Source organism: Trypanosoma rangeli (assembly GCF_003719475.1).
Source record: "Trypanosoma rangeli strain AM80 chromosome Unknown Tra_15.4_contig_00191, whole genome shotgun sequence".
NCBI classification, from domain to species: domain Eukaryota; phylum Euglenozoa; class Kinetoplastea; order Trypanosomatida; family Trypanosomatidae; genus Trypanosoma; species Trypanosoma rangeli.
In genome coordinates, this window is record NW_021705930.1 from 14715 (window position 1) to 36413 (window position 21699).

At 56.3% G+C, this 21699-nt stretch overlaps 7 protein-coding genes across 7 annotated transcripts, besides 3 other annotated features; all 7 read left to right on the forward strand.

The window, feature by feature from the left end:
- Nucleotides 1–161: 161 nt before the first annotated feature.
- On the forward strand, nucleotides 162–1235 carry TraAM80_05697 (uncharacterized protein; the record flags this gene model as incomplete). The annotated part of the gene is made up of 1 exon (XM_029382570.1): nucleotides 162–1235. One exon carries the CDS (start codon nucleotides 162–164, stop codon nucleotides 1233–1235), a length of 1074 nt encoding a protein of 357 aa, XP_029237682.1.
- A 94-nt stretch (nucleotides 1236–1329) lies between these two features.
- Nucleotides 1330–1377: a microsatellite.
- Nucleotides 1378–1407: 30 nt separating this feature from the next.
- On the forward strand, nucleotides 1408–2247 carry TraAM80_05698 (protein kinase; the record flags this gene model as incomplete). Its single annotated transcript, XM_029382571.1, has 1 exon — nucleotides 1408–2247. The coding sequence occupies one exon, from the start codon at nucleotides 1408–1410 to the stop codon at nucleotides 2245–2247; it is 840 nt and encodes a 279-aa protein (XP_029237683.1).
- Nucleotides 2248–2648: 401 nt separating this feature from the next.
- Nucleotides 2649–4160, forward strand: TraAM80_05699 (putative splicing factor XB2; the record flags this gene model as incomplete). Its single annotated transcript, XM_029382572.1, has 1 exon — nucleotides 2649–4160. One exon carries the CDS (start codon nucleotides 2649–2651, stop codon nucleotides 4158–4160), a length of 1512 nt encoding a protein of 503 aa, XP_029237684.1.
- Nucleotides 4161–4570: 410 nt separating this feature from the next.
- TraAM80_05700 (putative tubulin-tyrosine ligase) lies at nucleotides 4571–5821 on the forward strand (the record flags this gene model as incomplete). The annotated part of the gene is made up of 1 exon (XM_029382573.1): nucleotides 4571–5821. The coding sequence occupies one exon, from the start codon at nucleotides 4571–4573 to the stop codon at nucleotides 5819–5821; it is 1251 nt and encodes a 416-aa protein (XP_029237685.1).
- Nucleotides 5822–6037: 216 nt separating this feature from the next.
- TraAM80_05701 (uncharacterized protein) lies at nucleotides 6038–6397 on the forward strand (the record flags this gene model as incomplete). The annotated part of the gene is made up of 1 exon (XM_029382574.1): nucleotides 6038–6397. The coding sequence occupies one exon, from the start codon at nucleotides 6038–6040 to the stop codon at nucleotides 6395–6397; it is 360 nt and encodes a 119-aa protein (XP_029237686.1).
- A 29-nt stretch (nucleotides 6398–6426) lies between these two features.
- Nucleotides 6427–6446: a microsatellite.
- Nucleotides 6447–6740: 294 nt separating this feature from the next.
- TraAM80_05702 (dynein heavy chain 7, axonemal) lies at nucleotides 6741–19496 on the forward strand (the record flags this gene model as incomplete). Its single annotated transcript, XM_029382575.1, has 1 exon — nucleotides 6741–19496. The coding sequence occupies one exon, from the start codon at nucleotides 6741–6743 to the stop codon at nucleotides 19494–19496; it is 12756 nt and encodes a 4251-aa protein (XP_029237687.1).
- A 62-nt stretch (nucleotides 19497–19558) lies between these two features.
- Nucleotides 19559–19593: a microsatellite.
- Nucleotides 19594–20996: 1403 nt separating this feature from the next.
- TraAM80_05703 (trans-sialidase) lies at nucleotides 20997–21317 on the forward strand (the record flags this gene model as incomplete). The annotated part of the gene is made up of 1 exon (XM_029382576.1): nucleotides 20997–21317. The coding sequence occupies one exon, from the start codon at nucleotides 20997–20999 to the stop codon at nucleotides 21315–21317; it is 321 nt and encodes a 106-aa protein (XP_029237688.1).
- Between the last annotated feature and the right edge of the window lie 382 nt (nucleotides 21318–21699).

Below are 21699 nucleotides of genomic sequence, written 5' to 3' on the forward strand. Positions count from 1 at the left end.
AGGTAATACACGGACCTAACGGCAACATATATATACATAGAGAATCTGAGTGGGCCACATGTGTAAAGCTGCCTGCAAACTCCTCCTTTTCATTTTTCTCTTTTTCTCCTTCTTTCCTATATATCTGTATATCTATCTGCATCTGTGTGTATGTAGCAGCGATGCAGTCTTCTGGGACCACGATAGGTGGTGCGGACAAGGTTCGGCGATCCTACGAGCTGGGGCTTCCGCCGGTGATCGTTGAAAATCAGACAAAGGTGAAAAACTTCAGCACCTCCACCGCTGCCGCGTTGGCAGGGCAGCTGGAAAATTGTGTCCATCTGCTCCGGGGACACTGTGCAACACTGCAGTACTGCAATGAGGAGATTGAGGGTGCTTTGCTAACTCTTGGCATTGACTCGACGCATTCTTTGCTTTCTTCCATCAATGGCGTTATTGCAGGCCTTGAAACCATGGCGGGTACATGCAAGGAGATGTGTGAAAGCCACTTTGAAGAGGTTCGACAGCGGGATGATCTCTTTTCGTCGCTTTGCAACATGTATCTCACGCTGAAGGAACGACACGAGGTTACGGAGCGGGAGCTGCGCAGCGTCGTTGCGGAGCGTGACCGCCAAAACGCCGCCTTTGACAAGGCGGTTGCGTACGTGGAGACCGTGATTGCGGAGCGGGCGCTGTGGCAGGAGCGGAACGGCTACAACTGTGTCGGCCTCCCTCTTGTGGAGAGGTCCTTCTCAGAGCACTGCCGCGAGGCCCTCGATATGTTTGACAGGATTGAGCAGGAAATCCGCAGCCGTGAGGAGGCGGGCCTGGACCCTCTGCTTTCTAGCACTGACACCCCCGGAAGCCTCGTGAAGCGGTGGGAGACGATTGAGAATCTTCGGCACGTGAACGGAATGCCCTCAGCGCGGCTGCAGTACGTTCCGCCCCGAGACGAGGTGGCGCTCCTCCGTGAGGTGCTGGAGATGGGCACGGGCAGCCGCGCACTGCTGCACGAGGTACGCGAGGAGCGAAGGAGTCTCGATGAGAGCAAAAAAAAGGTGTTTGATCTTGGCGTCACGAGCCTCGCCGCTTTGCAGCTTGCCCGCTCGGAGTTAACTAGCTTCAAGAGGTGGCTCTTGCTCCTAGAAGAACATGGGGATCCGTTCAATTCTTCGTTCGAGAAGTTTCGTACTCTGATGGCGGAGGCCGCAGCGTCGGTGGCCAGCAGCCCCAAAAAACAGTCCCCCAGAGTTTGATTGATGTACACTAGTATTCTGTGGAGTCTAATCCTCCCCGTTGGAATTCGTTGCCACGCCGCTTTAGAGGTGCAAGGGTACATCACTTTTTTTCTGTTGTGTGTGTTGTTGTTGGTGATATTTCTGTTTCTTTTTTTTTGTTCCTTTGTCTTGACCGACGGCGCAAGGACCCATGGACCGCTACCGGCTGGATAGGTACCCATGCGCCCGCACGCCGATGAGTACGCTGTACCTATGCATCGACCTGCAGACTGATGAGCGGCTTGTCGTCAAGGTGGTTAGCAGGAGCACCCCCTCCGCGGAGCGCCGCGTGCGACGCATGCTGCATGGGACTCAAGTGGTTGCGCGGGCCTGCCGGCACCCGGGCCTTGTGGACGTGCGTGGTATATACGAAGTGGATAGGAAGACGTACGTCGTGATGGAGTACGTGGCGGGGGGCTCACTGCTGGACCACGTGATGCGTCGGGGTCCGCTTCGTGAGCCCGCCGCGGTGGTTGTGATGCGGCAGCTGCTTGAAGCTGTGGCACACCTTCACGGCTCTGGGGTGATGCACCGCGACCTGAAGACGGAAAATGTGCTCATCAGCGCACCCACAGACCACAAGGGGCCACCGACAAGCGTGCGTATTTGCGACTTTGGCTTTGCGGTGAGCAAAATGCCCAACAACGAGTGTGTAGGAACTCCGCAGTACGCTGCCCCTGAGGTCGCCATGATTGGCCTCAGCCAGTGCAGGGCCGGGGCGGGCGCGGGTGAGTGCAGTTACGACGAGAAGTGCGATATTTGGTCACTCGGTGTCGTGGCGTACGCCATTCTCAGCGGAATGCTCCCGTTCGACGGTGGTACCCCAACGGAGGTGTTCACGAAGGTTTTGCACCAGCAGATACCTTTTCCGCTCCATGCCTGGCAGCATGTGAGCGAGGGTGCCAAGGCATTTGTTTTGTTTCTCATGACGCCGGATCCCAACAAACGCCCTTCTGCGCTGCGGTGTTTGCACCACCCGTGGCTCGTTTAAATGTATCATGTTTCACGCTTAGTTCCCTGCCTCTCGCTTTTGTTTTGTTTCTGCTTGACTTCCCTTCACGCCGGCTAAACATGGGGGGAATATGTGTTTGGGGCAGTTCGGGAGGACTTCCCTGTCTTACCTGGTTCCTTGCTGCGAGGACAAAACGATATGTATACATTACATACATGCATCTGTGTCCATACTCATGTGTGTGTATGGGTCTTAAAATTTGTTTTTATTTGGTTTTCAGTGTCGTCGCCTTTTCGTTGTTGACATTTTTGTTCACCCATTTTTTTCTTTTTTCTGTCTCTTTATGTGCGTGTATTTCTTTTAAAGATCGCCTGTGGTAGGAAACCCCGATAACAAAAGGAAAGAAAAATAAAACAAGACAGGCAGTCATGTTTTGTTGCATGTCTAATTGCGTGCCGCATGAGCCGGTGGTGTCACGGCTCTCTGGATGCCTGTACGAGCGCTCGTTGATCGAGCAGTACGTCGCCGATCACGGCAGGTGTCCCGTCACTGGCGAGCCGCTGCGGAAGGAGGACCTCATCATGGTTCGACCGACGGTGTTGAAGCCGGCAGTAGCGGCCGCGGCCTCAGCGGGCGGGGGTGGGGCAGTATCATCCGGCAGTGAGACGGTTCCAGGCTTGCTGGCGAGGCTCCATTCCCAGTGGGGCGCCATTATGCTTGAGCAGTTTTCGCTGCGGCAGCAACTTGCCCAGACACAGCAGGAGCTGGCGCAGGCGCTTCACCAGTACGAGTCCGCGTGTCGAGTGATTGCGACGTTTATCAAGGACCATGACGCGGCAGGCGGGGAGAGGGCTCAGTTCTTGCGCGATGAAAATGAGAACAACGGTGACAACAGTGCGGGAACCTCGCTGCCAGACACCGCGTTAAGGGACTTAGGCGAGTACGACGCCCTTCAGCGCGTCAAGCGGAAGACCAGAGTGGCCTCGCCGTCGTTGGCCTCCGCCCAGAACGTGCGAGACTTTGTTGAGGACGGCTGCATCGAAGTCGGGAAGAGTGTCTGGGCCGTCGCTCTCTCCACGGACAACACTGTTTTCGCCGGCATAGACGACGCGACGGTTGCCCAATACGACGTGGCAAACGGCCGCATATGTGCGACGGGTCTTGGGCACGAACGCGCCGTGCGCCACGTCGTCTCGTACAACGCCGGCGGCGCCCTCCGTGTCGTGTCGGCGTCTGACGATGCCACGCTACGTGTGTGGAGCTGTGAGGCAGATGCACTGCTGTGCCAGGGAGTTGTTCGCCAGCACAACAGCGGCGTTGTAGGACTTGGGGGAGTTATGGCTGGACACCTGCTTCTCTCCGCGAGTGCGACTCGCATTGGGCTGGCCGACATTGGTCGCATGGAGTCCGTCGCGTCCACCACGGCGGCGGCGGAGGGGCTCGAGGCCTTCATGTGTTTGGGGGTGCACCCCTATGGCTCCGTTGCTGCGCTCGGAGTAGACGGTGCAGGGCTCTGCATCTGGAACACGCGTCAGATGTGCGTGGACACCCTGGTCTCACTTCACGGCGAGGACAACGTCTGCAGCGTGGCGTTTAGCGCGGACTGCTTCACCGTGGCGACAGGGCTGCGTGGCGGCAAGACACTCCTGTGGGACCTGCGGAAGATGTCAGGGCCGCTGCACACCGTTGCCCCCTTGTCGGCAACGCCCTCTACGGCGTCTTCTGCCGGGTGTAGCGACCTCCCTGTCGTTTCCTTCGACGGCAGCGGCAAATACCTCGCGGTGGCCGGGAGAGAAATCCGCCTCTTCGACTGGGATAACGCGGTGTTGCAGGGCTTGGCAACGCTTAGCTTCCACCTGCAGCCCGCCACTGGGGTCTGCTGGGGCGTGGACGCGCGGAGCCTCACCAGCTGCTCGACAGACGGAACGGTGAAGTTGTACGGCACAGCGTGACACCCGGTGGAGGTGTGGGCGCTGCTAAGAGGGGAAGAGAGCGAGGAAGAAAAAAAAAAAAAAGGTGCTTGTGACGCGGTGGATGGACAGCCGCGTGGTGCAATGGAAGAAGTTAAACAAAAAGAAGAAAACAGAGGGAAAAATAATAAACGAAATCCACCAACCAATAGGAGACCAGGCAGCCGCAGCTGCAGCTCTCCCGCACACATGCTCTTGCACACCCACAGAGACAGACAAGCAGATCAGTATAGGGGGTCACAAAGAAAAAAAAAAGGAAAATGCCACATATGTGTGGCTCGTTGCAAACTTCTTGCAGTCACCGACCCATCCCTCTTCTTCCCCTTCTTTCCCTTCCTGTTTGCCACTGGGTTTGTGTCTATGCGTATGCGTAGCCAGGAGTGGACGGTTGGATGGATGGGCCGTCGTCATCGATCACCGACGTGGAGGCCACTACGCCGCCGCTGAATGAGCCGGAGGAGTTGCAGCAGGGGCGACATCAGGACACAGTGCAGCGTGAAGCACAAGGGGATGCAGCACCACTCTTCTTTTTGGGTGACTCTGCCTTCAGCGTGTATGAAGAGATGGCGAGGCAGCTGCGTCAGCTGGGGTGGAGAGAGACGCTATCGAAGGGGCTCATCGTGCGGTGCGATCTCGTCCTGGGCGACCGCTTCACGATTCCCTACTCGCTGCTGCAGTGTGAGCGGTTGCCGGCGACCTCACGGTACGGCGGGTACCGCTACATCAACTACTTTCGTGGCTCGCACAAGCTGACGCTCAAGGCGTCCATGGCGCGGATCGTTGCCGCCTCTGATGTCACGCATGCTGAGTGGATGCCGGCCTCCTTTGTGCTGGGCGGCGACCAGCGAAAGCGGCCGGACGATAGAGAGGTCTTCCTGCAGTGGGTGGAGAAGCGGCCGGAGGAGGTGTGGATCATCAAACCGAGTAGCGGCTGCAAAGGGAAGGACATTCTGCTGATACGCAGCCCCGCGGAGATCGCGGCGTTCATCCAGACGTTGGCCCCGCACAACCGCAGCATCTTCGTGGCGCAGCGGTATGTGGACCACCCGTTGTTGTACCACGGCAGGAAGTTTGACGTCCGTGTGTGGGCTTTTCTAAAGACCCCGTACGACATCTACGCCTTCGCACAAGGCAGCTGCCGCACCTCGAGTGTGCTGTACGACGCTGGCGACGTTGGTGACACGCTGGCTCACCTGACGAATCATTGCCTGCAGGAAAGCTCCCCGCAATTTGGGCAGTACGAGGACGGCAACGAGGTTTGGTTCCCGCAGCTTGCGGCGTACCTGCGCGAGGCGTACAAGGAGGACGTCCTTGGCAGGCGGATTTTTCCGCAGATCTGCAACATCATTGTGCGCACCCTGCTGGCGATGCGGGGGGAGCTGGAGGTGCTGCCCGAGATACCATATCGGTGCTTTCAGCTTTTCGGGTACGATCTCATCATTGACGACCAGCTGAACGTTTTCTTGCTGGAGATCAACGGCTCCCCTGGTGTGGCGACGAAGTATTTAGAGCCTGTCGTGCGGGGAGCCCTCGCGCTTGTGCGCGGCGACGATGCACCGCGCGAGTGGGACGTTGACGCTGTACGGTTTGTGAAGTTGTGGGGTGCCGAAGACGCCCTTCCCGACGGGCTAGCACTGGAGTAAAATAAAGTGAGGAAGGAGACGGGGCGAGCGGCTTCCGGCGGTGGAGATGACTCACCGCGTTTTTTTTTTTGCCGTTTGTGTGTCGTCTCTCGTTTTGTGCCACGACACTCCGCGTCTTATGCGCCCCGTTTCTTGCTTTTTTCCTTTTTTCTTTTTTACCTCCCTGCCCGGTGACGGCGGCGGCCGGGAAGAGCGGGGCTACATCCACGCAGCAGCATGATGCCACGCCACCTACGCGCAGCCGCGGAGGTGCGGCCCGATGCGGAGGTGAACCCGAAAAATGAGGTGGGGGAGAGGGATGAAGAAAAGCTGAGGAAAGGGCCCGTCATGTCTCGCGCGGCGCGTCGCCGCGCGAAGAAGCCGCCAGTGACGGTGACGTCGGAGATGCGGGAGGCGGCGCGGGAGAGGCTCCGGGAGTTGCGCAGGCACCTTCGCCTGCTGAAGTCCAATGGGGGGCGCCGGAAACTTGCCAAGGTGCGGGCGGAGAAGCGGGGGCGGGAGACCACCGCCGCGGAGGAGGCGTGCGGCCACCTCAGCGAGGACGCCAGACCGCTGAAGAAGCAGCGGCGCGAGTGAGCGAAGAGGAGACTGAAGAACGACGCAGCATATATATAATATATATATAAGGAGTGTGCAAATTAAGAAGTAACAACAGTGGCGTTGTACTCTTTTTTTTTTTTCTGTGTTTGGGCTTTGGCTGCTGGTGGCCAGGTATGGGCTGCGGCATGTGCGCAGATCCCACGTGGAACGTGTCCACCACGTGAACGTTTTTTCTCTTTTCTCTTTCTTGTCCCACACTATGCTGTCACGGTCTTCGCCCGCCTTATTTCACTTCCACCTCCCCCACCTCCCCTTCCTTCCGCTTTGACGCACCCGCACAGAGTTTTCTGCGCAACGGGAACAGAAGCAACAATAGAAAATGAGACCGCAGCAACGTGGGTCGCCGCAGCCGACGTCGCCACTGCCTTTCCAGCGTGCCGTTGAGGTGTCGGAGGAGCTGCTGAAGGATAAGACCGCGCAGGAGCGGCAGGCCATCACGCGTGGGTACCTTGCCCAGTGGCGGCTTGAGGAGAAGGAGCGGCCCGTCATTGAGCGGATGGTGCAGCAGAAGATGGCTGAAGGCGCCGGGCAGTCGCCGTGGAGGCCGCGCGTCTCGCCACCTGCACCCCCGCGGTCTTTACAAAGGCGCGACGCCACTGCAGCCCCGCTGCGGGTGCGGCTGCCGAAATTACTTATGCGGTCGCTGCCTTCACTGCGTGCGGCGAAATCCCCGACGTTGCTGGACTCGTGTTGCTGTGCTACGCCGTCACCCCTGCCTTCGCAGATAATGTCGCCCACCGCCACCATCACAACTGCCGCATCCGCAACGGTGAACACGACGACGATGCCGGGGCCAGCCCACACCCGCACCTACTTTCAGCTGGAGGACTTTGACAACACGGATTTTGAAATCCACACCCCACAGGAATGGGTCTTGCTCGGCAAGAAGGACGGCGGCACCCCGGCCCGCTCACGCTACTTTGACAAGAAGACCAATGAGGTGCAGTGGCTCCCGTGCCATGTTGTCGCGTACGACGAGGAGAGGAGCTGTTATCAAATTGTCTGGGCGTCTAACGGCTGCAGCAAGTGGACAAAACGACTCAACATAATTTTTGACGCAGAAGACGAAACACTGTGGCACGAGCGTGTGCGACAGGCGATGGCTTACCGGGCCGAGACAGAGGCCGCATTGCGGGGACGGATGTACGTGCAGGCCATTGACGGCAGCTGCATTGCTCCGATGGACCAGGATCAGATGGATCGCATCCTGGGCCTGGTGGCAGGGAGCTTCCCTCTGACTTCCCTGCACCTTGTGGAGCAGTGCACGCGCGAGGTTGAAGAGCTCTACTACTTCAGCCTGAAGCGTGCGCAGCACTGGCGCGAGATGGCAGGTCCCGAGGAGCAGCGACGCGCGGAGGTGCTGGGTTTACCGCCGCCGCCGTCGTCACTATTTGCGTCCTCTACGGCGCTTCCGGCTACGGGCGTGGGTGAGCCGCGGGCAAGTCTGCTGTGTGGCACAATAGAAACACCCTCGCCAAACTTCCACGTGTCACGGGAGTTTATTGCGGAGAATTTATTCCAAACGCATGCATTGCTGCGCGATACGGTGTACGCCGTTCATACCCAGTGGAACGAGTATAATGGGGAGCTGCTGTGCATCACACAGTGGGACCGTCGGGAGACCCCGATGGAGCTACGCAACTTTGAGGAGCTTCAGGCGCACCGAGGATTCAGTGTCTCGGAGAAGTTGCACGGTGAGTGGAGCATTAACATTCGTTGCACCATCCAAAACAACCTTGACCTGCACTTCAAGTTCTACGAGGACAACCTGGAGCGGTACACCGCCAGCCGCATGTGCCGCTTTGTGAATCTAGTGAACGTCATGATGACGTCGCAGCTGCGCGAGTTGCTGCTCACGTCCTTGCAGGAGTTTGCCGCCTTCATCCACCGCTACCGCGTTGAGCCACGCATCGATGACACCCCGATGGACGAACTGCAGGAGGACCTGGAGGAGTCGGAGCACTGGCGCCACCGTCAGGAGGAGTGGGAAGAGAAGCAGCGCGCCGCCATGGCGAAGGCTGAGGCGGAGCGCATCCGCAACGTGGGTGGTGGTGGTGGTGGTGGTGGTGGGCGCGGTCGACAACAAAAGAAAGTTATCCTGCCCCCCGAGGAGGAGAAGAAGGATGTGCCGTTTGTCTGGCGCCTCGGGACGTTTCGCAACCACCTGCGGTACACGAAGCGTGTAGTGGAGATGACGATGAATCCGAAGGGGTTGCGTCCACTGTTTGTGTTGAACCTTGTGGAGGACGCCGGCCGGGTCGCCTTCTCTCCCTCGCTGGATGACGTTTCGCGGAAGGTCAAGGCCGTGTTTGAGGGTTGCTTTGAGCATGCCGAGCAAATTCACGGGATGGGGGACCAACTGTTCCCGCTGCTTCCGCTGCAGCCGCGGATGCTGAGGCCGCTTGACGTCTCGGACCCGGCCGTGTGTGAAGCACGATCAATGGTGGAGAAGGCGCTGAGCGACAACGTGGAGGCCCCGCTGCAGCTGCAGCAGATGTACCAGACCTTTGGGTACGTCCTGCAGCAGGACACGCAGGCGTTGGTGGCGGAGGCGAACGCGCGGCAGTTGACGTTGCTAGACTTTGACTGGATCTTTGAGCGCCTCTCTCGCGACAGGGAGCGCATCGCGCGGCGAACGCCAAACCATGTAAGGTATGAGATGTTCCTGATTGATTGCAAGGGCATCAAGGCCTCCCTCATTGCGAAGTCGACGGAGCTTCAAAATGCCTTGATGAAGGCGCTGGCGGAGCGCCTGCGGAACACTTGTTCGGCGATGATCAGCGAGTACAACACGATGAGTGCCCGCATGTCCGGGGAGCCGCAGTCGCCGGAGGAGCTGCAGGAGTTCCGCGACTTCCTCGACGGCATCCCGGCCCGGCAGGAGCAGCTCAATGCCACCTTTGAGACCCTCACTGAGGGCGTTGACCTCCTCTTCAAGTACAATTACGAGTTTTCCGCCACAGCCTGCAATGACTACCGCACTGCGTACGAGTGGCCAAGGCACCTGCAGCAGGAGCTAGAGGACGGCAACTTCCGCAGCAAAGAGTACCGCAACGTCCTCATGCAGAAATTGCGGGACAGCTGCGAGACCCTCACCAACGAGATTGTGCAGCTGGGCAACATTGTGGATGACTTTGCCCACTTTGGCGACGACGCGCGTGCCGACGTGTACCACGAGCAGGGAAAGGCGCTGGAGCAGCGCATCAAGGAGTACCAGGGGCAGGTGCAGCTTTACAACAGTCACGAAACACTCTTTGGCCTGCCGCAGTCCAAGTGGCCGCAGCTGAAGGAGATCCGAATGCATCTGGAGCCGTACAACATCCTGTGGGAGGTTATTAGCCTCTTCAACAACGAGAGCGAGCGGTGGCTAAACACGCGCCTGTCGGCGTTGGAGCCGTTGGAGGTTGATCAGCTGTTGATGGAGTGGTCTAAAAAGATTGCGATCATCTCAAAGAAGATCAAAGAGGCGGAGCCGATGGGAGTGCTGAAGCGCATTCGCGAGAACATTGCTGCCTTCAAGCCGTACGTCCCGCTGCTCTACGCGCTGCGCAGCAACCTGCAGGGAAGCCACTGGAAGGCCATCTATCAAGTATGTGGGATGCCGAAGGAGAAGCAAATTCAAGGCACCAGTGGCGTCGGCTCCAACGAGGGGCGGCCCTTTAACGACTTCATCAAACTCGGGATGTTGGACTTTCTGCCGCAGATTGAGAGCATCGCCACGGTGGCTCAGAAGTCCTTTGAGTTGGAGAGCGAACTCATGGCGATGGAGGTGGAGTGGAAGAAGCTGCTCTTTGACATGGAACCCTACCAGGACACCCACAAGCTGAAGTCAAACGACATTATGCAGTTAACGCTGGATGAACACATTCTGAAGACGCAGTCGATGCTAGGGAAGCCGATTGTGCGGCAGGCACCGGTACTGCAGGCCCGTGTCTCGCGGTGGGAGACGTTGCTGGACAGGATTCAGTGCACCATGGACGAGTGGTTCAAGTGCCAGGGAACGTGGGCCTACCTCGAGCCGATTTTCTCCTCCGCCGACATCTCTCGCAGTCTCCCCAAGGAGAAGCAGCTTTTTCTTGCCGTTGACGAGTCCTGGCACAAAATCATGGACATGACCCGCATGACACCGCAAATTCTGACGCGGTGCCAAGACGAGACGCTGCTGCGGGTGCTCGCCGAAAACAACAACAATCTCGACATTATTCTCAAGAAACTGCAGCAGTTTCTTGAAACCAAGCGTATGGCGTTTCCGCGGTTTTACTTTATCTCCAACGAGGAGCTGCTGCAGATCTTATCTGACAGCAAGGATCCGTACCTTGTGCAGCCCTATCTTAGCAAGTGCTTTGAGGGCATCAAGCGCATTCAGTTTGCTGACGCCCACGACATTCTTGCGATGGAGTCCTCGGAGGGGGAAGTGGTGCAGTTCATCCGCAAGGTGAACCCTGGTGACTACCAGAACCTCGTGGAACAGTGGCTACAGGCGCTGGAGAATGTGATGCGGGACACAATTCTTGACCAGCTGCGTCAGGCAACGGGCGACTATGCCACCCGCAAAAATCGAACCGAGTTTATTCGTGCCTGGCCTGGTCAGGTAGTGATTGCCATTTGCTCCCTCTACTGGACAATGGAGGCGACTGAGGCGATGAGCACGGAGGGCACAGTGGGGCTCACCACGTATCACGAGAAGTGCGTCGCACAGCTGGATGATCTCATCGTGCTGGTGCGGGATCGCAATCTGGCGGCGGTGGAGCGATGCACGCTTGAGGCACTTGTGGTGGTGGAGGTTCACGGCAAAGATATCATTGCGCAGCTCTCCGAGAAGGGCGTGGATTCTCCGAGGAGTTTTGACTGGCTGGCCCAACTGCGGTACTACTGGGAGGAGGACCACCTGCACGTGCACCAGATCAATGCTTCCCTGCGGTATGGTTATGAATACTTGGGCAACACTGGTCGTCTTGTCATCACCCCGCTCACGGATCGCTGCTACCGCACACTCATTGGCGCGCTGCATCTCAATTATGGTGGGGCGCCGGAGGGTCCTGCGGGGACAGGGAAGACGGAAACCACAAAGGATCTTGCCAAGGCTCTTGGCAAGTACTGCGTTGTGTACAACTGCTCCGATCAAATTACGGCGAAGGACATGGCTAAGCTCTTTAAGGGCTTATCTCAGTCTGGTTCTTGGGGCTGCTTTGATGAGTTTAACCGTATCGAGATCCAGGTGCTCTCTGTTATTGCCCAGCAGGTAGCGGTTATTCAGGAGGCCATCATTCAGAAACGCAACGAGTTTGTTTTTGATGGGGCACAGATTCGTCTAGATCCAGGATGCGCCATCTTTATCACGATGAACCCCGGCTATGCCGGTCGTGCGGAGTTGCCAGACAACCTCAAAGCCCTCTTCCGGCCGGTGGCGATGATGGTGCCGAACTACGCCATGATTGGTGAGATTCAGCTCTACTCGTACGGGTTTCTACACGGGAAGGAGCTGGCGGAGAAGATTGTTGCCACCTACCGTCTTTGCTCAGAACAGTTGTCATCGCAGGATCACTACGACTATGGCATGCGTGCGGTGAAGGCCGTGCTGACAGCGGCGGGGAGACTCAAGCGGACGTACCCGGACGAGGATGAGATGGTGCTGATGCTGCGTTCCATTCAGGATGTCAACCTTCCAAAGTTCCTGACGCAGGACGTGGAGCTCTTTAAGGGGATTGTTTCTGACCTATTCCCCGGCGTGCAGCTCCCAGAGCCGGATTATGCGCACATGCACGAAGGACTCGTGAAGGTTTGCGAGGTTCGCAACCTGCAGCTCACCAAGTACTTTGAGCTTAAAGTCCGACAAACCTACGAGATGATCGTTGTGCGTCACGGTATGATGTTGGTTGGGTTTTCCTTTGGTGGTAAGACGAAGATTCTGCACTGCCTTTCTGAGGCGCTTGGGCTGATGGAGGCCTTTGGGAAGGAGCGGCGCACGCGCCTCATCACGATGAATCCAAAGTCAGTGACAATGCCGCAGCTGTACGGCAAAGTGGAGGCCTCAGGGGAGTGGACGGACGGTATCTTGCCGCACAACTTTAGGCGCGCTGCTCAGGACACCTCGACGGACCGCAAGTGGCTTGTGCTGGACGGCCCTGTTGACGCGGTGTGGATTGAGAACATGAACACCGTCCTCGACGACAACAAGAAGCTTTGCCTGCAGAACGGTGACATCATTCCCATGTCGAAGGAGATGAACCTCATCTTCGAGGTGCAGGACCTGGCGTACGCCTCCCCCGCCACGGTCTCCCGGTGCGGCATGGTGTACGTGGAGCCTGACTCGCTTGGGTGGCACTGCCTGCTGGACTCATACTTTAACACTCTGCCAGAGGCGCTTCGTCTAGAGCCAACCCTCATGACAGCGCTGCACTCCCTCGTGGAGGTCTTTTTGCCGCCCATGCTTGAAGTGGCGCGAAAACACGTCAAGTCTGTGATTCCACAGGGGTCTCTGGTTGCCATCTCAGGCTTTATTAAATTTTTCTCTGCGTTTGCCAGTGAGTTGGACGTGGACAAGGACACGCCTGCCGCCGACACTTACACAGAGGTGCGGACGCTGCTCATGAAGGTAGAGGGCTGGTTCCTCTTCTCGCTTGTCTGGTCTGTCGGCGGCTGTCTCTTTACGAAGGACCGGATCACTTTCAACGCGGCGCTGCACGCGGAGGTGGCCACGGCGGCCGCCTCGGGCTTGTACAAATTTACACTTCCGCTCATTGACAACAAACGCTCCTTCTTTGACGTTCGCCTGGAGACCGAAGGCGAGCTCCGCTTCACCCAGTGGTCTGACTACGTGCCTGAGTTTGCGATTGACGAGGGCTTAGAGTACCAAGACATCATTGTCCCCACCAGTGCACAGACGCGGTACAACTACCTGACAACATTGATGATTGGTGCCATGCACCCCCTTCTGCTCGTAGGCGACACTGGCACCGGCAAGACAATCATGATGAAGTCGCTGCTGAAGGGGCTCCCCGAGGACACATACTCCAATAACTTGATTCAATTCTCCGCAAAGACGACGGCAGGGCAGTTGCAGCGGCTTATCGACGGCAGTTTGGAGAAGCGCCGTAAGTGCGTCTACGGCCCCCCCATCAACAAGAAGATGATGATCTTTGTCGACGACACGAATCTGCCGCAGTTGGAGGAGTACGGCGCCCAGCCGCCTATTGAGCTGCTGCGCCAGTACCTAGACCACGGGGGATGGTACAATCACACCAAAGACGGCATCGACTTCCACCGCCTGGTGGACATCCTCCTTTTGTGCGCCATGGGACCTGCTGGCGGTGGGAGGAACCACGTGACGCAGCGCTTTACTCGCCACTTCAACTCCATTGCCGTTCCCGCCTTTGATGAGGTGACGCTGCGAAAGATATTTGGCACCCTTTCCGATTGGATTCTAAGCAAAGGCTTCCCCACCTCGCTGCGAAGCATGAGTTCTGCGCTGGTGGGTGCAACGATTGGTCTCTACGAGACGCTGGTGGAGAACCTGAAGCCGTCCCCGGAGAAGTCTCACTACACCTTCAATATGCGGGACGTTAGCAAGGTGTTTCAGGGCATTGATATGGCCAACCCAGCTAAGATTGTGGACGAGCGCACGCTATCAAATTTGTGGATTCACGAGGTGTCACGCGCCTTCGCCGACCGCTTTATCGATGAGAAGGACACCAAATGGTTTCTTGGCGAGGCGGGTAAGTTGTCCATAAAACACTTCAAACTCGCACCGGACAATCTCCAGGACTTGGAGAACCCAACGCTCTTCTCCACCTTCATGAACGATGACGGACACTACGAGGAGCTTCCAAACCTGGTGGAGGCCCGAAAATCACTGGAAAATAGGTTGGATGCGTACAACTTGGGCACAAACTCGGGCACGCTGGACCTCGTGGTCTTCAACTACGTCCTGGTGCACGTATCACGCATCTGCCGCGTGCTACGACAGCCGGGAGGAAATCTTCTTCTTGTTGGCGTCGGCGGAAGTGGACGGCGCAGCTGCGCCAAGGTTGCCGCCTACCTGCAAGAGTGCGACTACATGACCATCACACAGACAAAGGACTACGACCACAATAGTTTCCTGGACGACATCAGAGCATTTCTGCTTCGCACGGGCATGAACGGCTATGCAACCATGTTTGTGTTGGCTGACACGCAAATTTCTTCCGAGAGTTTTCTGGAAGACGTCTGTGGCCTCCTCAATGCCGGCGAGATCCCTGGGATCTGGGACACGAAGCAAGACAAGGAGACCTACGAAAATGCGGTGGCATCGCTGCGTGAAAAGGGAAAGGAGCTCGGACGCCCTGACACTGTGGAGGCGCTTCGAGCGCTATTTGTTGAACGCTGCAAGAAGTTTATGCACATTGCCCTTTGCTTTTCGCCGCTGGGCAGCGTCTTGCGGGAGCGGCTGCGGAAGTTTCCCTCCTTGGTGAACTGCAGCACCATCGACTGGTTCCGCGAGTGGCCGGAGGATGGTCTGCGCTCGGTTGCTGCGCGGTTTATTTCACGGGTCGATCTCACCGACCATGAGCGCCGCGCCGCAGAGGACATGTTCGTCGCCTACCAGCAGCAGGTGCGGGACCTGGGGAGGACATACCTGGCAGAGATGCGGCAGCACACGTATGTGACGCCTACCTCCTACATGGACCTGCTCTCCACCTTCGAACGTCTGCTGGAGGAGAAACGCACGGAGCTGACGGCCATGATGCATCGCTACGCCAGTGGTCTGACGCAGCTGAAGAAGACGGAGGATGAAGTAGAGGTGATGCAGCAGGAACTGGCACGCATGCGACCGGAGCTGGCGAAGAAGCAGGCGGAGACTGACGCGCTGATCAAGGAGGTGGAAATGGAGAGCAAACTGGCAGAGGAGCAGCGTGCCGTGGTCGCCGTTGATGAGGAGGCGGCAAACGAGCAGGCGGCAGCGGCGAAGGAAATAAAAGACGCCTCGCAAAAGAAGGTGGATGAAGCGCAGCCACTAGTGGAGCAGGCACAGCGTGCTGTGCTTGATCTTGACCCAAAGGCACTGCAGGAAATCAAGGCCCTTAAGACGCCCCCGCAAGGCGTGAAGTACGTTATTGAGGTCCTCTGCACGTTACTGGGAGGCGTATACAAGCCGAAGCTGGTGCGTGACCCGCTCACTGGCAGCGTCACCATCCCGTACTGGGAGCACGCGAAGGTCACTCTACTCACAGGTGAGTTTAAGAACACGCTGCTGAACGCTTACCCGGTGATTGTCGACACGGCACCCAACGAGCAAATTGAAGAGGTGAAGAAGAAAATGACAAACGACATGTTTAAGAATGAAAATATCAAAAAGACCTCGGTGGCCCTGCTCGGTGTTGCGACGTACATTCGGGCTGTGGTGGAGTACTACAAGCAGAATAAGATCATTAAACCACTGCTGGCCCAGGCGGCGGCGGCGCAGCAGGCGTACGACACAGCGATGGAGAGTCTGAACAAGAAGAAGGAGGAGCTGCGCGTCATCAACGAAAAGCTTGCGAAGCTTACAAGTCATCTTGACAATGTGAAGAAGGACAAGCAGGAGTTGGAGAATAAGGTGAATGACACGGACGTCAAGCTGACGCGCGCGAAGAAACTTATTGAGGGCCTCGGTGGGGAGAAGGCTCGCTTTGCAAAGGAAAGCGAGCGGTTTGAGGACGAGTTAATGTATGTGGTGGGAAACGTATTGGTCAGTGCCGGTGTCGTGGCATACATGGGGCCCTTCCTGCATAAGTACCGTGCAAAGGCAATACAGGGCTGGTTGGACATGTGCAGAAGGCATGACATAAAGGTTTCCGCGGACTACGCCCTGGCAAAGTTTGTTGGGTCGCCCATTGACATTCAGACCTGGAGACTGCAGCAGTTGCCGTCAGATGGGTTTTCCACCGACAATGCCGTCATCGTGAAAAGCTCCCACCGTTGGCCACTCTTTGTGGACCCACAGCAGCAGGCTAACAACTGGATTCGCAACATGGAGCGGGACAACGGGCTGGTCGTCACACGGCTCTCCGACTCCGACTGTATTCGGACCATCCGCAGCGCCATCACAGAGGGTCTTCCTGTGCTACTTGAAAACCTTGAGGAGACGATTGATCCGATCCTAGAGAATGTGTTGCTGAAACGGTTTACAAAGGAGGGTGGCGCCACCGTTGTGCACCTGGGCGAACCCGTTGAGTGGAACGACAATTTCCGTTTATACATGACGACAAAAATGCCGCGGCCGCACTACCTGCCAGAGGTGAGTACCAAGGTGACGCTTGTCAACTTCATGATCACGCAGCAGGGTCTGCAGGATCAGCTATTGCAGCGTGTTATGATGAGCGAGCGGCGGGAGGTGGAGGAGAAGAAGCATGCCCTAACGCTTGAGGCCGCAGAGAATCAGGCCAACCTAAAGCTCACAGAGGATAAAATCCTCGCAATTCTCTCCTCTGAGGGAAATATCTTGGAAAGTGAGACGGCCATTGAGGAGCTGGACAGCTCCAAGGTGCAGAGCGACCAGATTGCCAAGCGACAGGAGGAGATTGAGGCCATGGAACGCATAAGTGATCGTACGCGGAGTTTATTCATTCCGGTGGCTGGTCTTGGCGCCACCCTGTTCTTTTGTGTGACGGAGCTGGCAAACATTGATCCCATGTACCAAAACTCACTGAATGCATACATCACTATCTTTCAGGAGTCGCTGCAGCAGAGTGAGAGATCGGATGAGGTGGACATCCGCATAGAAAACATTCGTATCACCTTTCAGAGGTCGTTGTACACGCGGATTTGCCGCTCGTTGTTTGCACGGGATCAGCTCTTGTTTTCCTTCACAATGTGCCTAAAGCTTCACGATGTGGATGCCGAGCAGTTGCGTTGGTTGCTAATGGGTGGGTTTGAGTCCGACGATGATGCCTTATCGCATAATCCGTTTGATTCATGGCTCCCGGAACACAACTGGAAGCTACTGTGGCGCGCCAGCACCCAACTCCCCGTACTGGCAGACTTTGTCAAGATGGTAAAAGAGCATGAGAGCTTTTTCGCTGCCTTCTATGACGCACCCGACCCATTGGAGGTGGATCCACCGACCCCGATAGGGGATAAGTTTTGCGGTTTGTTGCAGCTTATTCTCGTACGCTGCTTTCGCCCCGACAAGATTGTGCCGGCTGTAACGGACTATGTGCGTGATTTCCTGGGCAGCTACTTTGTTGAACCGCCACTCTACGCCTTGGAGGACGTCGTCGATGAACTTGCCCATGACCCGTCTGTTCCGCTCGTTCTTGTGCTCTCGCCTGGCGCGGATCCGAGCCTGGAGTTGGACCGCCTTGCCGAGCAGCGGGGCATGAGTAGTCGCCTGTATAAGTTGTCGCTTGGGCAGGGGCAGGGCATATTTGCGCGGCAGCTTATCGAGGAGGGGGTGCATGCGGGGCACTGGGTGTTCCTGCAGAACTGTCACTTGTATCAAGACTTCATGCCCGAACTCTCACGTATCGTTGAAAACTACAGCGACAGTGGGGCAAAGGCCATGTTGAACAATCAGTACCGCCTGTGGCTCACCTCCCTTCCAAGTGAGACGTTTCCCATCTCCATCCTGCAGAACGGCGTCAAGTTGGTGCAGGAGCCCCCGAAGGGCCTTAAAAACAATCTCCTGCAGTCTTACATGTCAAATCCTGTGGCAGACCCACAATTCTTTAATTCCTCGCAGAAGCCCTCCGTCTGGCGGAAGATGTTGTTTGGGCTTTGCTTTTTTCACGCTGTAGTGCAGGAACGTCGGCAGTTTGGACCGCTTGGGTGGAACCGAATGTACGAGTTTAATGATACCGATCGCCGTATCAGCGTGCGGCAGCTCAACATGTTTCTTAACGAAAACGAGGAGGTGCCGTACGACGCCTTGTTATACCTCACTGGCCAATGCAATTATGGCGGCCGTGTCACGGACGACTGGGACCGCCGCTGCATCGTGGCCACCCTCTCGCTCTATTTGACGCCGCTGATCCTGGAGGATGACTACGTGTTTTTCCCCGACGCTCCCGACTACTATGCCCCGCCCTTTGGGGAATACGACTCGTACGTGGAATATATTCGGGGGCTGCCGTCCCAGCAGCCTCCTGCCATTTTTGGGCTACACGAGAATGCTGACATCACCAAGGAAGAGCGGGAGACACGACTTCTTCTCGAGGCCACGCTCCTGACGCAGCCGCGTGAGTCCACGGGTACAGAGTCGAAGCTGGATCCCAAGACAATGATAAGGGAGCAGGCAAACCACGTCCTTTCACGGCTACCAAAGCCATTTGATATTGAAGAGATACAGCGCACGCACCCAATTGATTACTCACAGTCAATGAACACCGTCTTGTTGCAGGAGGCAATACGATACAGACGTCTGCTGTTAGTCGTTCGCCAAACCCTGGCTGACCTGCAGGACGCCATTAGTGGAAAGGTGGTGATGAGCGCGGAACTAGAAGAGGTCCTCAACGCCATGTACGATGGAAAGGTACCAGACGTCTGGAAGCGACGGTCTTACCCGTCGTTGAAGCCCTTTGGCTCATACGTGAGTGACTTGATTGAGCGTCTAGGGTTTCTGCAAAAGTGGTGTGACGAGGGTCCACCACCAATGTTTTGGATTAGTGGCTTTTTCTTTACACAGTCGTTTTTGACTGGCGTTATGCAGAACTACGCGCGCAAGTGGAAGATTGCAATTGACAGACTGGTGTGGAAGTTCTCCGTGCTTGCGGAAGAAACGTGCGTTACCGCCCCCGAGGACGGCTGCTGCATCGGCGGCCTATTCCTGGAGGGTGCGGGGTGGGACCCCACCAACGCCACCATCTGTGAAAGTAGACCGAAGGAACTTTTTATAAAATTCCCCCTCTTGCGGCTACTTCCCTGTCGTCCGCACGAGCTCCCCGACACCCCTGTGTACCACTGCCCCTGCTACAAGACGACTGATCGTCGTGGTGTCTTGTCCACCACCGGCCACTCCACCAACTTCATTCTGACCGTCGACCTACCGAGGCACCCAGCGGACTCGGAAAATCACTGGGTGCTTCGCGGAGTAGCGCTTTTCACGCAGCTTCCCTTCTAGATGTAATGAACCATGTACTAGGAGACGTCCAGCGACAGAAATAAAAAAGAAGAAAAAAAGGAAACGACAACGACAACAACAAAAACAGAAACGACAAAAAGTTTGCACTTATGGACAAATGTTAGAAATATGTACTGCCTCTGCCCTCCATGCACGCGTGTACGTCTGCCTGACGGGATGCCACTTCCCCCCCTCTCCCTCTGGCCAATCAATTTTTTTATTTTTATTTTTGCCTTCTCTCTCTCTCTCGCTGAGTATTTGCGGAGGTGTAGCATGAAGGGAGGATGCTCAGTTGTAGGGCCACACAGTTAGTTACGTGTTTCTTCCTTCTCTAAACTTCTTTTTTCCCGTGATACGTGGCGGCCGCCTACTCCTCTCGCGTGCACGATGCGGCGTAATGTTAGTTTGCAGGGTTTGCGGTGTTTTTAAAACAAACTCTGGTGGCGGTGGCGATGGCAGTGATCGTGGGCAGGGTCCCGCGAGATGGATCGACAATGTTTTGCATTGAGGGCTCGGTGAACCTTCGATTGCCGTCTGCAGTGCTCTCCTCCATCTCACTCCCACATACACAGTTGAGCTGTGCGTACCTCACTTATCAGCTCTTACCCCGTTTACAGCGAGTGGCAGTTTTGTGCCTTTCGGGCCCTTTTTGCATCTCCTTGAGTAACTTTTTTTCTCTTGACTGCACGTTGGCGGGTACCGGGGCTGTTTGGTGTGCGTTGCCGCGTGGCAGCCGAAGTCGCCGTAGCAGTTTCTACTGCTGGTGGTGGAGGTTGCGGTGTTCTCGGCCTTTCGCTCCCTTTTTTGCATGCACCGGTGTGCGTGAGCTGCAGTGGGGAGTACCGCGGGGCGATGACGACGATGTGTGGACCCAGCTGTGGGTGCGGCGGTGCCCATCGTTTAAGCCTTTTTTTTTATTTGCCTTCTTCCCACGTTTTTGGCCCCTTATCTTACTTTTTCCTTCATGCGGAAGGAAAAAGATTACGTCTTAATAACTACTCCGCACCTTAAAACCCCTGCAGTCACCGCCATCACCACACAAACACACGCACACGCACCATCCACATAACATGCCCCGGCAGCTGTTTTCTTCCACTGTGCTGCTCCTCCTCTGTGTGCCGTCGATGTGCTTTGGCAGTGAGATTGCGGCCAGTGCGGAGAGTAATTCAATTGTGGCCATTAATTCATTTACAGGGACGACACGGATGGCTGCCAAATGGGAAGAAGCTACTGGAGTTTAAGTCACTTTGCTGCGTGTCCCCAGGCTTGTGGAGGTGAACAGTGATGTATTTGCCATTGCTGAGGCTCAGTGCAAGGAGGGGGAGAGCAGCAGCTTTACTGGGATTGCATCGGTACCCCTCAATCAAATTGCTGATGCTGCACAGGAGATCCCGACGACAGACGTAAGTGCCTTTTGCACGCAATTTGAGGAGACAAGTGGTGCGGCTGACAGCAAGGGAGCAAAGATAATGCAGCCAATCACAATGGTAGTTGGTAGCGATGTCTACATGCTGCTGGGAAACTACAGCCGTACAGAGTCTGAATCTCAAGGTCCCGGTAAAAATAGTTGTAATGTTTTGCTGTTGGTGGTGGGTGGTGGGGACAGTGAGTGGAAATAATGAAGAAGAGAAAATCCAGTGGGCTGAGACCCATGCAGTGCATCCAGAATCTGAAATTTATGGATCTTTGACTCGGTTGGTTGGTGGCGGAGGGTTGGGTGTTGTGCTGCAGGACGGCACGCTTGTGTTCCCCATGCAGGCCAAAGAGGATGAAAAGGACCTTCTTATGTCTATGCGCTTCACACGGTCAGGGAGTAAATGAGAACTTTCGCGGCATACGATAGAACTTGGGGGCTACAGGGATCCATCGATTGTGGAATGGGAAGAAGAAAATGGAAAACGTATTACGATACGACCGCTCCCTGCAAGGATGGCTACTACAACGTGTACACCTCCACCTGGGTTGGCACAAGTTGGTACAGCAAGCGTGAGCCAATTTCGCGCGTGTGGGACACCTCACATAGTCGAAAAGGGGACAACATGTGAAGTGGTTTCATCACCGCAATCATCGGGGACAAGAAGGTGATGCTGCTCACCATGCCGGTGTATTCTAATGAGACAGGCAACTAAAAGGACCGGCTACATCTTTGGATGACAGACAATGCCCGTGTGCACGACGTTGGGCTGATGTCTCGTGAGGATGA